The sequence below is a fragment of the Odontesthes bonariensis genome, chromosome 15 (genome assembly GCF_027942865.1).
Source record: "Odontesthes bonariensis isolate fOdoBon6 chromosome 15, fOdoBon6.hap1, whole genome shotgun sequence".
NCBI classification, from domain to species: Eukaryota; Metazoa; Chordata; class Actinopteri; order Atheriniformes; family Atherinopsidae; genus Odontesthes; species Odontesthes bonariensis.
In genome coordinates this window covers 19,757,241-19,772,681 of record NC_134520.1, presented here as the reverse complement: position 1 = coordinate 19,772,681, position 15,441 = coordinate 19,757,241, and the positions used below count along the sequence as shown (strand labels likewise).

The window sequence follows — 15,441 nt, the reverse complement described above, 5'->3', positions numbered from 1 at the left end:
CCTTTGAAACAGCAAGTCCAGTTGCTTTAACTTAGTACTTCTAGATATCTGCTTTTTATTAATTGCAGAATTGCTACACCGGTAATACATAAAAGACCAATGAGCTGCTACGCTCCATGTTCAATCCTAACCGCATTCACTCCTCGCCTGGCTTGACCTAAGATCTTTCACTGTCCAATTTAATTCCAGCATTCTTCAAAACATCCCTCCAACTCTACAATCAATTGTGTTTAATGTATTAAAGACACTCACCACAACCACCGCAACCTTTGGCCCCTGCACAAATCAATGCCTCGTTAGACCACTAATGATCATTCATTGACTAATAAGATCTGTATCAACCTCTTGTACAACATTGATTGGCCTTTGGCCTTTGTAGTGCTCTGTGCCTTACGTGGGCAGTGGGAGGCATCAGCTGTAAGTCATGAGGAGTCAGATGATGAAAAAGCTCTGGGTGGGAATGGATAGGAATCCTAAACCCCAAATAGACTCATTCTGAAGCACCTCAGGCCAAAGCTCTTTTCTTCTGTGCCAGCGATCAATGGACATAACCTCTCTGACCACAGGTCAATCAGCACACAAAGTCAGATTTTCTCTCCCTCTTCTCCTACTTTCTCTCTGATCTTCCACATTAGTTACTACAATTGTTCCATCCGACTCAGGCGTGGCTCTGCATGTATGTGTCCAATAATCTCCCTGATGGAGAGTGAACTGGGTAGCTGTGCCACTGTGACCATTTCTGTGACCATATTTTCCTTCTCAGGGGCCTTAGGGCAAAGATCGAAACCCTGCCACTGCTCTGTTTCAACCAATCAATCTGCCCCTCATTAAGATGCTTGGCTCAATGATCTTGGATCAGAAATTCCACATTGGAGAAGGGGAGTGGAAGTCAGAGGGAAAGTCAGGACTGTCCTTGGGTACTTGTAATGATATGAGAGTCTTTAAAAGGCCAAAAAGATGTAGTGTTAGAATTGATGATATCTAACAGAGGACGGTTTCTTTAATCTTCACAATATCACTGAAAATACCAAGGTTTTCACTCACTAGCAAAGTAAATCTGAAGCAACCTTTTGAAAAACTGTAGTAGGAATATAAATCAGACACATTTCCACTGACTGCTTTCAAGCAAATAAACCAGGCTGCAAAGTGTTCCCACAGGGTGGTGGCACTGTATTGACTACATTGCTTGTGACTGTGATTCTGTGGAAGAAGCAGTTATCCTAACTTGAAAAGATATCTTTAAACGGCAATCAAAAATAGCAATGGACACCTATCTAGTCTTCCCAGCTTTGCTTAGCTCTTTAACCGTGTCCAACAGTTAATGATCTCAAGTAACAAGTCGATCTTACAAAATAAACAATAAAATGTGTTGATTTCATTGCACTCTGAAAGCTTTATGACAACAATAGTCTGCGCTTTTCTTATACTTTTACAAATCACTGTTTTAAGATTATGAGTTTTATAACACGGCATTAATATAGTTAAGGTTCAGTTAGCTTCAGTTAGCTTCAGGAACGTAAGATATGGTCAAGACTAGAAAAACTTTGTGGTTTGGGTCAAAATGACTTCTTTAAGGTTGGAAAGCTTTGTCATGGTAACAAAATATGTCGATAAAGTTAGAGAATGACTATAACTGCTTGAATTAGAACAGTGATTCACTATTGGAAACATGAAACAAACAGACCTCTTCTGTGTTAAGGTCATTATTTTGGCCCGTCTATCTATCCCAACCTCCTCCCTTTTGTTATGTTTTATGACAGCCACTTAAGGTCTTTGTCATTCATGCACAAACATATTGTGTGAGGCGCTTCATGACACTCATTGATGCTGTCACACTTATTGAGAGGATAGCCTCATGTTGTCTTCCTTAAGATCTTTCCAATATATCTACAACCTGAAGCAAAACCCGCTGTCAGGTCTGATCTTGTGGTGTGTCACAATCAATGTGGGAGAACCTTAGGTTTAATGTTATACATCGGGTGTGACCTGTGAGTGGCAAAGCCTTTAACAGACAGGAAAATGTGTCAGTATTACGGTCTCCATCGGCCTGAGCATGAAAAGTGAACACAATCACACCAAGCAATATGTATGAGTGTTTGAGGAAACAGGTTTTTTCCACATTTGAAGGGATGGTGGAGGAATAAAATACAGTACTTTGAGTCTGATGTAGAGCATTTTTTCAACTTTTGCTTCACACTTTGCATTTTCAGTGGTTACTTGGCTAGGTGCAGAAAAGAAATATATGTTTCAGAGAACACACATAAGCCAGAAACAGTACATTTAAAATTTTAAAAAGTCAAAAAAAATTTAAAAAGTCAAAATATTGTTTTTTCCCCTCTGTTTGGGCCCTAGGACCAATCATCTTTTGAATCAGGTCTATTTGTTCTTTGTTCTATTCAGATTGGTTCCAACTTGTACAACAATGAAACCTAACATGTATTATCCCCAATGCTAAAACTTACAAAAAGAAATTGTGAGTTTTGGGCAACAAAATGCCAAATCTAAAAATTTGACATCTGTTTGCTGACAGCTGTCAGTTGGATCAAGAAGCTCCTGACAGCGGACAGCGATAGTGCCATTCACCAGTGGCCTGTCAGTCATTCTGATGCAATAAACCTGCACTCAGTCTGAGACATACAGATATCTAACTCTGTCAGACTGTATCATACTTCAGTGTCACTTACAGCACTTCAGAAAATCTAACAATCAAATACGGCAAAATAGTTTACATTTTTTTCTGCTACTTTGGACATTTTTATCACCGCTGGGAGAGTGGCAGAAAGACATCAAGGAGCTAACAGACAGATCACAATCCCTTATTAGAGGGAAATTAGATCGGCACGAAAAAACACATCACTATTATCCGAACCACTGATTAATACACATTAATTCTCTCTCTCTCTACGTCTCTTTCGGTTTCTCTCTGGTGCTTATTATTCCAATGTCTCCTCATCATAACTCTCATTTTCATTTCCCCCCGCGCTCTGTCTCTCAATTAGTGGTTAATAAGGAGAAAATGAGGGGAACGCTCTGTTGCTTACGAGTACTCAACTTTTCTAAACAGTTGTGGATAAACACTTTGTCAGTAAGTGTGGAACTCACTAAAGAGTTTAATTATGGGAGAACTCACCAGCAGCATTACAGCCAGAAAAAAAGCTGTTTTGCTTTGTCTTTTTTTTTTTTACCACATATCAGATTAAGTTGGAAGCGTTCACACATGAACAATCAGCTTTTATGTTTTTACTTATACATAGAAAATGCTCAAGATACTTGAGAGATTTGAAAGAATTTGAAAAACTTGTAGAACCTTCTGACTGACAGAAAGAACAAACTGAAACCCTTTAAAAAAGACTCAACAAGAGCAAAGTGAGAACGCTGAACACATCCACTAACAGGGCATTAACAATATTCTTACTTCTGCTATCAGGTGCATGATGCATGCTCAGAAAATTCAGATGAGCATCCCAGATGGTGAATGCTATAAGTATAGCTGCAGTATGTAGCAGAAAAAAAAGAGGCTCTCTGCTAAACTGCTCAACATAAATTCTGCCATTACATCCCAAGTTGAATTTACTAAGGTGTAAAATGGAAAAGAAGGAATAATAGTAATAAATAGTAGTAATAAAACAGAAAGCGAGGAATTTTGCTCAAACACTCGGAAATGTTGAGTCTCCTTTAAACACTGACTAAATTAATGGTGGATGATCCACCACAAGAACAAAAAGAGCCCGCTTCTTTCTCAGAAAATGGACAGTAAGGCTGTTTAATTTTTCTTCTCGCTAAAGTAATTCAATACATACATCTCTGTTTTGATTTCCTGTTTTCTGTTAGTTCTTGAACAGGTCTTTATGGGTTCACTGTGTTCTGAGCTTTACTGTTCTGGCTTTAATTTTTGGAAAACTTGAGCACACAACTTGAACACCAACAGCAGGAGTCCAGGAGTGTCTGGTAGTAGGATGCTAGCATTTTTTCCTTTGGACCCTGTGAGTTGTGGGGTGTTATCTTTCTGGATTGGGCTTGTTTCCCACAGATTCCATCCGAATGGAATTTCAGGGTCAGTTTAGAAGCAAGGTGAATACCTCAGACTATTTGTCGTGTTCTTTAAGCAGTTTTTTGCAGGGCCCGCTGCTGTTAAGCTGGGGGAGGCTGCTATTTAAGGCAGTGCTGTTGCCATGAGTCGGGTGTGATTGGTCTTCAAAAATGTTAAGGTTGGTGGCAAGTGTCAAAGTAACATCCTGGATGTTTACCCAGCAAAACACTGCAATATAAAAAGATGCACAGGGTTATTTTCTTCACCTGTCAGTTTCAATGTTTTATACAACATGTGTTTAAGAGATGTTTCAATATGGTTTTAATGTTATGGCTGATTGGTATATGTTTATGATCAAAAAGAGATGCCCAGTTTGTATAGTAAGAAGCAATTATCAGGTATAAAGTAAATCAGAAATGGAAAAGTTCAAATGCAAAGGTTCTCACATCTTTCAGTATCATAGTAAGTAAATAACAATTTAGAATAACGTGTGGGAGTCTATATCAATCTTTTGACACCAAGGGACAATCAGAAAAACACACCTCCACACTGAAAAAACCTTAGCAGCTGACACACATAAAAACACTGTGTAAAAACATAAAAACTGTGCTGCTCCAAAGAAAACACACTCACCTGCTTTCCCCTCACACCTGTCCCTCATGCACTTTGTGTAGTGCAGGTGAGCAGCAGAAACCTCAACCATTAAGGAGCAGCACTCTGGAAAAACTAAGAGCCTGCCGCTCACTTCAAACAAAATCTGTACAGTTGTTTTCTCCCAACAGGCAATCTGTTAGGTGTGTGACAAAACAGGCCCCGCATCAGGCCTGGACAACAGTGCAAGGAGGCCTCCAGTAAGAACTTGTTGAAAGTTCCAGGCACCGCCCCACGGCATCTCTCCTATCATTACAGATAAGCCTCAGATAACATCTGATACTGTCAGAAACACTGTGTTGACTGCTGCTGGTTTGAGGGGACCGCAAGCACCTGGTGCTGCGTGATACACCTGTGTTTGGGTTAGTCACACTTCCTAAAGGATGTTATTGTGTCTGCCTGGATGAGCAAACAATTACAGCAGATGACGATAGTTTTATCTTCAAATGGTGGAAAGATACAGGTGATTGAGCAGCTTATCTTCAGTAACCCACAGACACAAAAGGAGAGGAATCAGGAGGAGTTTAAGCACTGATGTTTGATGATAAGTTAATCCAGTGTGTATGAAGTACGGAAATCTTCAAGGGTGACTTTGCATATCAGGAAAAACACTTTTGCTTACATAATTTTTGCTTTAATGTTCCAATAGGAAGCATTTAAATGCCTTATACTGTAATATTCAAAAATATACTTTCATTTGTGCAAAATAACAAGTTTAAGTTTGTTTTTTTGTTTTTTGTTACCAAAAAAAAGCCATCAATATCTACAGACAGCACAAATCTGCATCAAACAGAATCTGCCATGTTGTACCTCAATGTTTCTACAGTACCCCAAAATGGACAAACCAAACACAGAGAGGCTTTGGCATTTATCTACGACCACTGTAGTTTCTCCAACAATCTTGAAAGGAGAGAGTGAGGCTGGCAGAATTAATCTGTAATCTGCATTTTTCTCACTGAATCCTACTCGCTGCTCCAGGATTGTAAACATTTTAGTCCAACCAAAATCGCATGAAATCAAACATCTTAAAACAGGACTAACACATGCAGATAAGGCAGCTGAGGAGCCAATCACTGTTCATATTTACACTCAACTGAGCCTAGGTGCTCTGTTCATGCTCCAACTTTTTATGTAAGCATCTTTATGACACTTTTATCCAAACCAAGTTACACACATATCCTAGGTAGGGAAGTAGCATAAGGGGGTCTTGCCTAGGGACCCCAACTGGAGGTAGTACCTTTGCTGTCGGGGGGTGGGTTAGGATTTGAACCATAGTCACCTACATGAAAGGCAGCAATCTTACCACTACACATCCAATTAGCTTTATGTAAAAACAGTACAGTATAAGCGTTCAACAATACAGCCGAATTCCCGATAAACCCGCTCTCATTCAGATATAGTTTCCTTGGCCAGAAGGCTAACCACATCAAGAGCTGTGACTGAAAATCCGCCCATTAAGACTTTGTGTCACTTAAAGCATTTCTAGACCGGCGTTCTGCTCTAGTAAAAACCTGATTTTATGACGGCAGCAGCATGTGACGAAATCACCATTCAAGCAACTGAAAAACGTCTGTGCAGTAGACTCAGCTACACTGAAATGGAGGATGACTGACTCATATAGCCCACAGCGTCGTGGCGTCGGACATACTTGTGCTCCTGTGCATCTATACTGGGACAAGGACAGTGGTCCAGTTTAATGGCACAGTCGAGCTGTAACCATAGCTCGACTTCATTGTGCATGCTGACTGTGATTTAATGTTTTTATTCATACATTAGGATTCTGATATGTTGCCATATTGTTTAAATCATTTACACCATTTAGGCAATAACTGCAAACAAAAGTGAGCAGTAAATGATGTTGTTGTAGTGTTGTTGTTTTCCTCTGTGACTAAAGGGCACATCTCTTGGTACTGTGTGAGGTTTCCCAGCACCAGACACGCTGACCTTGTTTTGTTAGGATATAGACAAATTGGTCTTAGAAGAATACTTGACCAACAGCCCTCAACCGTAGGCTGGAAGAAATTGTGATGTGTGCACTTGTGCCTGAGGAAAAACTAGGAGTGTGAATAAGAGCGCCATTGTAATTGTTTGTGCATGCACTTTTGTGTTACGTTAGAAATGTGTCTGCAAACACACCTCTGAGTGTGTACTCACATATATCATTTACATACACCGATGTGTAGCCGTGGAGAGCGCAGCGTAGTGTGAGCCCCCATCGATACGCCCCTGCGATCCCCCCCGTCAGCAAAGACAGGAGAACAAAGAGGCCGGTGGCAGCGCCAGCGGGTATAGATCTTCTCCCCTGTGTTCTCGCTCAGCGGGGTCACACAGGCGCCGCTCACAGTTCAATCTCCTCTACTTGACTGATCAGGAGCTTTGAGCCGCTGCTAATGAGACTGGACTTTCTCCAGTATGCAGGAGCCTGAAGCAGCCCACCCAGAGCCGAATCCACAGGTTCACACACATACAAGCAGAATATATGTCAAAACTAATGAAAAACAATGAAAACTGTTGGGGTAAAAGGTATCCAAATACTGAGTCAGTGAGTTTGAAAGTGAGAGCTTATGGTAAAATTTGAGTATGAGAAGAAAAACAGCGCAGAGAAAATGTTAAGAACTTACCTTTAAACTTAGTACTAAAAGACTATAGTGTGTCATTAAACACATTTTACACAAAATTTTACCAAAAATATTACTGTCTAAGCAGCAATTTAAAATAAAACTGATATATCTTTTTTTATGGATATTCAACATCAGTAAATTTGACAACAGTTTCTATATCCATTTATATACAGTGTGTTGAAATTTTCTTTATAACTAAGCAAAGCAACACTTTTGTCTTTCTTTTCATTAAACCTGCAATTACATCATCTACAATGGCTATTTTCATCTTGCTCTGAACTGGATTGCTACAGCAGGAGGGGAGGTGAAAATGTTTTGCTGTTTTGTGACTTTGCGGATGTGAACTTGAGCAAATTAGTAGAAGAACTACTCGATGAGACAAAATAGCATCATTTGGCTTGAATCAGTCCACAGCATGTATCCTATAATCATTCAGTGATTGATTCGTAATTGTACTAATAGGGTCACGACCAAGACAAAAGGATGTGTAAAGAGTCCTTTCTCTCACTCAGCCTCACAGACTCACAGCGGGCCCGCTGAGCGCTGCCTGTGTGGTCTATAGGGACAATTAGCACAATCTCCATACTAATAGCAGCCTGTAATGGACACTGCTGAGCCTGCCAGCCACTGTGTGTGCCTGTGTGTTTGCATATGCATGTGGGTGTGAGGGAATGCTTGCATATGCACATATACTTCAGTGTGAGAGCCCTCCTGTGTGTAGCTGAGCGTCTGCTTGCCCTCTGGTTGTGGAGTGCACACTGAATTCCCATGTTTATGTACTAAAATGTGTGTGTCTTTGCCTTTCCGCGCATGTACATGTGTGAGTAAGTAGCAAGTAGCCTGTTTTTTTTACTGTGTTGAACCCCTCCCTCCATCCCCTTTGCTTGCAGCTGTAACCCTGATCCACGGCCACTCATTAGCACCATAATAAAGAGTTGAGACGACGTAAAAGGTTATATACTGCTGGACTGCTGTTTTCCTACCAATTATCTGAGCTGTGATTTATGGCTCAGACCCAATGCTATTCTCTGTGGAGAATTGGGGGAGTGTTTACACCCTGACACAGCGGGGTGAGGGGTCAATCCTGGTAAACTTTGACCTTTAAGGCAGAGGTGCACAGGCGGCGATGGGAGCTTGCCAAACAGTTAATCGCCACTGGAAGTGGCTCAATTGATCCCAGGGTCTTCAGGGTGAATGTGTAAGTAATCTGTGAGGTTTCCTGCGCGTGAACGCGTTGGAACTGCCTCGTGCAAATAGTTACATAGCCTTTAACTTTCTGTGTCTGAAATCTTCATGTTTGAGAGATGAACACATATATCATTCTATTTATGTAAAAATTCCCAGAATAGAATCCAAATTCAAGGCGTTTATACTACTTTCTACCAACAGTCCAACAAAGCATAACATTGCATTCAAGATATGTAAAATATATGATATTTCTTGCCATGTGTCAGTCAGGATTCAAAATGTCAGCGTCTGCTTCCTATACTAGCCACTTTGCAGCTCCCTGAAGATGTCTTCCTTTTATTCAAATGATTAAAAAAAGACAAAATATGGCACATTTGACAGCCAACAAGGGCTGTCAATCCTGCTTAAGAAGCCACTAAATGATGTCAGAAAATCATGTATTTGAGAGGTAAAACTATCACGCCTGGCATGCTTTTGGCGTATTGCCTTTTGTTAAGCTCCACCGCAGCTGGGCGATTTGCAACAAGCACAAGTGACATGCTGTAATGAGGTCTGCATGTGAGACTCGGCGTATACAAAACATCACACACATACTGTATATCATATATTACATATGTAGGTTCCTGACTCCCATTCAAGCATAAGGAATTGGTGTGGTCTCGCTGTCTGTCTGCGCTGCTCCTCAGCGGCATGTGTTTAACCCCAGGATTTGGCCTTCCTGCCCTCTCTATCTGCCTGACTGATTTGTTAGGCTCCGGGGAGAAGATGGAGGATGTGAATGTGTGTGTGTGTGTGTGTGTGTGTGTGTGTGTGTGTGTGTGTGTGTGTGTGCGTGTGTGTGTATGTGTGTGCTACTTCTGACAAACATGGGATTCAATCTACAGAAATGCCGCCTTTACCCCAAGCCTTCTCTATGTACACGTGCGCGCACACACACACACATACAAGCCATGCCTTTGATGTGAGATCAGAGGCAGCTATGATGCAGGTCGATCAGGTGTGCAGAAAAGTAGAAAGAAGGGGAAACAGAGAGAAGGGCAAGAGGAAAGATGGCTTCTGTGAAAACAAGGTTGTTGTTTTAACAACCCTTGCTTGGGTCCTGTACTCATTGCAATCCTCTTTCTTCTAATTTCTCTGTCTCCCTGCTTCTGTAGGCATACTGTAAGCATACACTCACACACAGACAGAAGCGACACTGCTCGTGTGGGCAAACTGCAGTGGGAGACAAAGGCAGCAACTACAAGATGACAAGATGTGTTAAGACTCATGTTTCAGCAGAACATTCTGTTGACCGTCAAACAGGTGCTGATGGTCACCACAAAGGACCACCACCCCCGTCTCACACACACATGCACCCACATTTCCCCCTGCTACTGTAAAAGTCTACCGCCAGACTTATAGAAATCCTGTCTGTCTCTGACAAGCAGTGTGGTCCGCAGCCTGGCCCTGTGCAACTTTTGAAGATTCGTGGCAGAAAAACACACACAGATACCGCTCCGCTCATGGCTTCACAAAACACATTTAGGACCACACAGTCAACATGTTAATCTAAATACATCAAGACAACCCTCCACATTCCCTCTTTTCAGCCCTTAGAAGATGGATGGAAGGAGGTAAAAAAGCTGAGAAGACTTTCCCCTCCTGCCAGGATGAAAGCCTCTTTTACTTGGGAGAACATTAGGAAGAACAAACTACCATCACAACAGGAGGGGGAACAGTCAACCACGGCATGCTCTCACATCAAACACAGCTACCATTAATATTGTAATGCTTCCTCCCCGAGTGCTTAAACTCAAGAGCAAGGCGACTAGTGTGGTCAAAGAGAGAGCTGGTTGCAGATGGTACTTTATCTGACTTGATTCAGCTTTTGAGAACCAGAAGGAATATCACTGTAGCTGCGGTGTGTTAATGCTGTACACTCAAAATTAGAATCTTCATCAATTTGGATACGTCTTTTTGATTATCTATTCAAAAACAGATATAACTTTATCTGGGTTTTTTTCTGAAATTTTCCACCTGATCTTATTTTTTCATGTTTACACCTTCTAAACTGTAGCGTGTCAGCTATCTTGATAAACTTTGTTCCTGACGAATCACAAAAAAATACAAAAGCAAGCAAAAATAAAATTTGCATTAGCATATGGTGAGTTTGACTGTCGATGCACAGAGAGCATATGCGAGACTGCCTGATAAGGAGCGTACACACTGGGAATAATAGCAGGCAGTAGATACTATATGTGTATGCATGAGCATCGAGTGGTTGCTATTGATCTCTTGTGGTCTGCTAGGGGGATGTAAACACTGTGTCTTTCAACAGAAAGCTCCAGTCAATACCAGCAACCGTCAACGACAGCTACACACTAAACACGTAGTCTCCCCGTTATCAAATCAGCACGCGCAGTACGAGTATATGAACCAACATGTGTGTGTGTGCTAAAAGAGCAATTTCAATACATAATGTAAATTACATGCACACTTTAGTTTGTACAAAAAACCCCACAAAAACTTGGCTGAATGATCAACACCTCCTGCAGTTATGTGAGCTAATTCTGCAATAATTGGCTTTATGAATAAGCAGCTGAGTGTATCTCAAAAAATTCCGCTTTCATTAGTTTACTTCACTGCAGTTATATCCTGAAGAAACAGTCAATTTCACACACGGCAAACTGATGTAACTTGTGTCTTGAGCTAGATCAAACCTATCAAACTTCATCACGGAGATAATCCTTGTGCCAAATCTAAGCTGAATCTATGTAATATTGATTCTCTTCAAGCTGCACTAGTGCACCAACAACCCATGAATAACCCACCGTGGCGAGCACTTGCACACTGGCGCATCTGGTGGCGTGTGTCATGGTTAAATGTTTCCCCTATATTAACTTCCTGCAGGATTTCTTTTCACTCAGGGGAAAATTGGATGAGTCGGTCAGAGCACTGATAGGCAGAATTTGTTATAGTGAAGAGTTTTGTCTCCAACACCTTTATGCATAATAACTTCTGATAAGACCTTAACAATGTCGACAAAAACAGACTCAAACAGGTGACACACAGAGAAAAAAAAAAATCACACAAATTGTGCATTATCAACATGTTGAGCTGATTGAGGAGAGTGATGTTAAGAATAGCAGTATTTTCTTTTTTTAAATTTAGTGACTGACACACCTCGTTATCTTCTGTTGTGCAGATGCATTTCATTTACCATGTTTGTATGTCATTAACGTATACTTGCAGCTCATGTTTGGAAGCAAGGTTCAAGTGCACTTGAAATTTGCTGGCCACAAACACTTGTCAAATGTTGGGCTTCGTGAAAGCAGTGCTTGTGAATGTCACTTTTGGAAAGCAGACATCAGGTCAGTCGGGTCATTTTGTCCAGAGAACAAGGAAAAGCTTTAGTACATAAGTTACATTAGTGATTAATTGTCTGACACTGTTAATTAGAAAATACCTAAATATTCAGTTTCTCTTCTTTGTGGGTAAAAGATATCCCTTTTTGGACAGCCACATCCTCAAGCCGGACATTTAAGTGCTTGTCAACACAGGGGCTCTCAAACATCTGGCTCCATTTATCGCAGCGCTCACTTAGCTTTGCCTCCACTGTGACTCGCAGACGCACACACACATTTACACACAGCTTCTGGACACGACATGTTTTTGCCACTCAACTCCTCCAGTTTCCCCAACTCATGTTTCTGGTAAAGAACCATTTTCGTTCCAGCTCAGGCCTGTGGCGGAAAGCATCTCCCAGAGGAAAATAAGCATGACTCGCTCCAGTGAAGACATCTGCCCTTTGAAAGCAAGCGTGGCTGTTTGAACAGCTGTCAGAGCACACCGAGCATCTCAGACCTTCCCTGATAAAACAGAGGCAAGTCTGGGAGGGAACATGGACAGAGAAAAGACGCGCAATGGACAGAAGGAGACGGCCACTGGAGACGGCACCAAAGGCAGCTGGGGAGAGGTGCCATGTACCTTTCTTGTTGTCTGGATTGACAAGAAAGTATGAGAGGAGGTCCATGGTCACCTGTGTGCACAAATTCTTGTACAGAATGAAAAGGATAGAAAAGGGTGCCTTCTCCTGTAGGCAGAAAAGTAAAGTTATAAAATGCTTTGATAGTCTTTGAGAGTAAAACGTAGCAAGTTTTCGTAAAAAGGTTTTTGATTCATTCACTAAAAGCTGACACCAGGTATTCGGAGTTCATTTCACAGCATTCATCCTCTACATCTAATCCAAGTCCAAATGTTCATGTGCAGTGTCCACCGCATGGTTGCACCTCTGAGGGAAGTTCTTTGCTTTACAGCGCTAACAGGAATATTTCACTCATAAAAAGACAAAGTGGGAAAATGCAAACTAAACCCAGAGAGTAATTTCACTAATGAAGAAAGCTTTAAAAGAATAAAAGTAGGATTATGTGATCTAGTTTGCAGTTCAGTGAGAAACTGCTCTGCTGCTGTTACCGCAGTACGTGAGCAGTAGACACTCTCACACTCAAAGAAGATTTCAAGCTTAACATTTAAGACTTTTGGTCCTGAAGTGACTGTCTGTTACCCATTCAAGAGGAACAAGTGTATGTCAGACTTAGAAAAGTGCCAGGAGCTCAATTGCATTAAAGCTCTTAGTTTCCCTGAGCTCCAATCTAATTGGATAAAGCTGGAAAAGCAGCTTCCAATGTGCATGAATCCATTTTTCCCTGGTTCTTTTTTTATTCTTTTTGGAGGACTGATGCTCTCCGTGTTCTATTGCGCCTCATCTTTTGTCCTTGTCAACATTCCCCAAATGAGATTCCCAAAATCAGGAGGTGAGCACGTATGCACGAGTGCACAGAGCAAACACTGTCAGACAGACACACCTCTCACACCAGCATGCTGGCTGGCATTTCTTCTTTTCCTGTCCTTATTAAAATTCCATATAGAGATTCCTTCCTGCCACTCCGCCTCCCTGGCCCTGTCACTCAGCCACCAACCAGCGACAAAATCAGCAAGTTTCCACAAAGACATGCACATATGCAAAGTGACACACGGCGAACAATCCAAACTTTTCTTAAGACAACTCGTCCCTGCTCCCGCCCTTTATGTGTGGGATGAAAGTTTCCTTTAGGTGGTGTGTATGAGAGCACGCACCAGCATCTCTCCCTCCTGCCTTCTCCCCTCTTCAGCTCTGCCCCCCCCGATCCTTTCTCATTGTCATTATATTCGATGGTGTCCCCCTCTGATCTGCTGAGCCTTTAGGTGCTCTCTCTCCTCTCACTTTCTGTCTTCCTCTGGTACCTTTCATCTGTCAGGCGCTCCCCTTGGCGACCGCCGCTGAGGGGGTTTGATTTCCCATCATGCCTAGCATTGCCTCCCTGACTCACTCCCTCCCGTCTCCCTCTGAGCCGAGTGTTGTGCCCCCGCGTCGTCGGGCAATTATCCCCAGGAGTAATGAGGAGCGTCTCTCCCTCCGCGGCGTGCTGACTGACACCTCTCCCACTCATTTGTCAACAAATCAGACGGCTGGTGTGGGCGGCCATATTGAGCTGAGGGTTGTCGTTGGGAAGCTCAGGCTGAGGCACATTGCTGCGTCTCCCTCTTTCTCGCTCTCTGCCTCTCTTTTTGTGTATCCTCCTCCATCCCTTCCTCTCTATCTCTGCCATCTCGTTATCTCTGACAGGATGTCATTCGTTCCAACTCTCACTCCTCCTGTGTCAACCCTCCATACGCTCCAATGTTTTTGTGTTCCTCAGGCACCAAGAAAAGTCTGACTTCCAATAGGCCTAATGGTCATATGTGGGTAATGATCACTAAGCTGAATAAGTGTCACTATTCAATTTATTTGTGACAAAGTCAATCACAGCCAGCTGCTGTAAATACTTTGCCCATGGAGATGATAGAGTGCAAAAAAAGAAAAATATTGTCACCTTTAGTCTATGCAGCTGTAGAGGATATGTTAATCTCATTGGCCATGTCATGTCAGGGTGAGCATGAGGTTTAACATTATTCTCAACACTGTTCTCTGTGTACTTTAAAGTTGTGAGGGGGATGTTTAGATGTGGGTAGGAAGAGCTGTAAATGTATACTCAATGTATACTTAAAAAATTTTTTGACGTGTCAGATAGCTCTCCAAGCTGAGTGCATACTCACAGTGCTCTTTGCGCTCCTCTGGGCTTGAAGAAGCCTCTCCATCAGACAGCAGGCCGGACATGGAGAACAGCTTCCTTCCGTTCTCCTCTCCAGCTTTTAGGGAGCCAAAGTCAAACTCCTTCCCCTCCAGCTCAGGAAAGCAGCTTTTCAGTCTCTTGGCGGGGGTGAAAGCTGACTGATAACCCCCAGACTCCCTTTCCTCTTGCGGGCAGGAAAAAGGTCGGAAGGCGCCCACCCCGCTGTGGTTAAGCATGCCCAGAGTGGAGCAGTCCAGGTTTGGTGGGGTGAACTGAGGGTGCAGGTGGAGCAGGGAAGCAGGGAAGTCTCGGGATGGAAAAGTGCCTGACATGGGGCCCTGCCGCTGATACATGGAGGTGAAGGTGTAGGAGGCTGAGGGGAAGGGGAGGTGGAGCTCCTTCTCCACGGAGGCAGGGACACCAAAGGGTCTGGGCGCCTGGCAGGGCACGGAAGCGTCTCGGCCGGCCTCGGCGGTGGAGGCGAGGACCATCAGGGCGGGGGAGGCCAATGGAGCTGGCAGGTAGGAGGGGCTGTCCATCTTGAAGGGGCGGTGGAGGTCCATTCCCCCCTCTGAGACTGCCGGGAGACACAGTGGGAGATGTTCTTTCATCAAAAAGTTACAAATCACTGGATTTAATAATCTGATTTGTGTTTAATTTAGGCAAAAAAAAAAAAAAGGGTTTCATTTTGTTAATTTTACAGGAAATTGTTTCATGAACCCTGACGCCAAAATCTTTTCATGTTGTGTAACACACCACTTGCAATTCTGGAGGCATTTTTACAATCACAGCTTTGGGCAAATCTCAACAAAAAGGGGTT

At 42.6% G+C, this 15,441-nt stretch overlaps 1 protein-coding gene across 1 annotated transcript in view; it reads right to left on the bottom strand.

The window, feature by feature from the left end:
• rnf220b (ring finger protein 220b) overlaps positions 1-15,186 on the bottom strand; it is a 30,387-nt gene extending 15,201 nt beyond the window's left edge. The window contains exon 1 of the mRNA XM_075484372.1: positions 14,605-15,186. Within this exon, the coding sequence (XP_075340487.1) occupies positions 14,605-15,184 (580 nt within the window). The 5' untranslated portion in view covers positions 15,185-15,186. The remainder of the gene's footprint in view (positions 1-14,604) is intronic.
• Between the last annotated feature and the right edge of the window lie 255 nt (positions 15,187-15,441).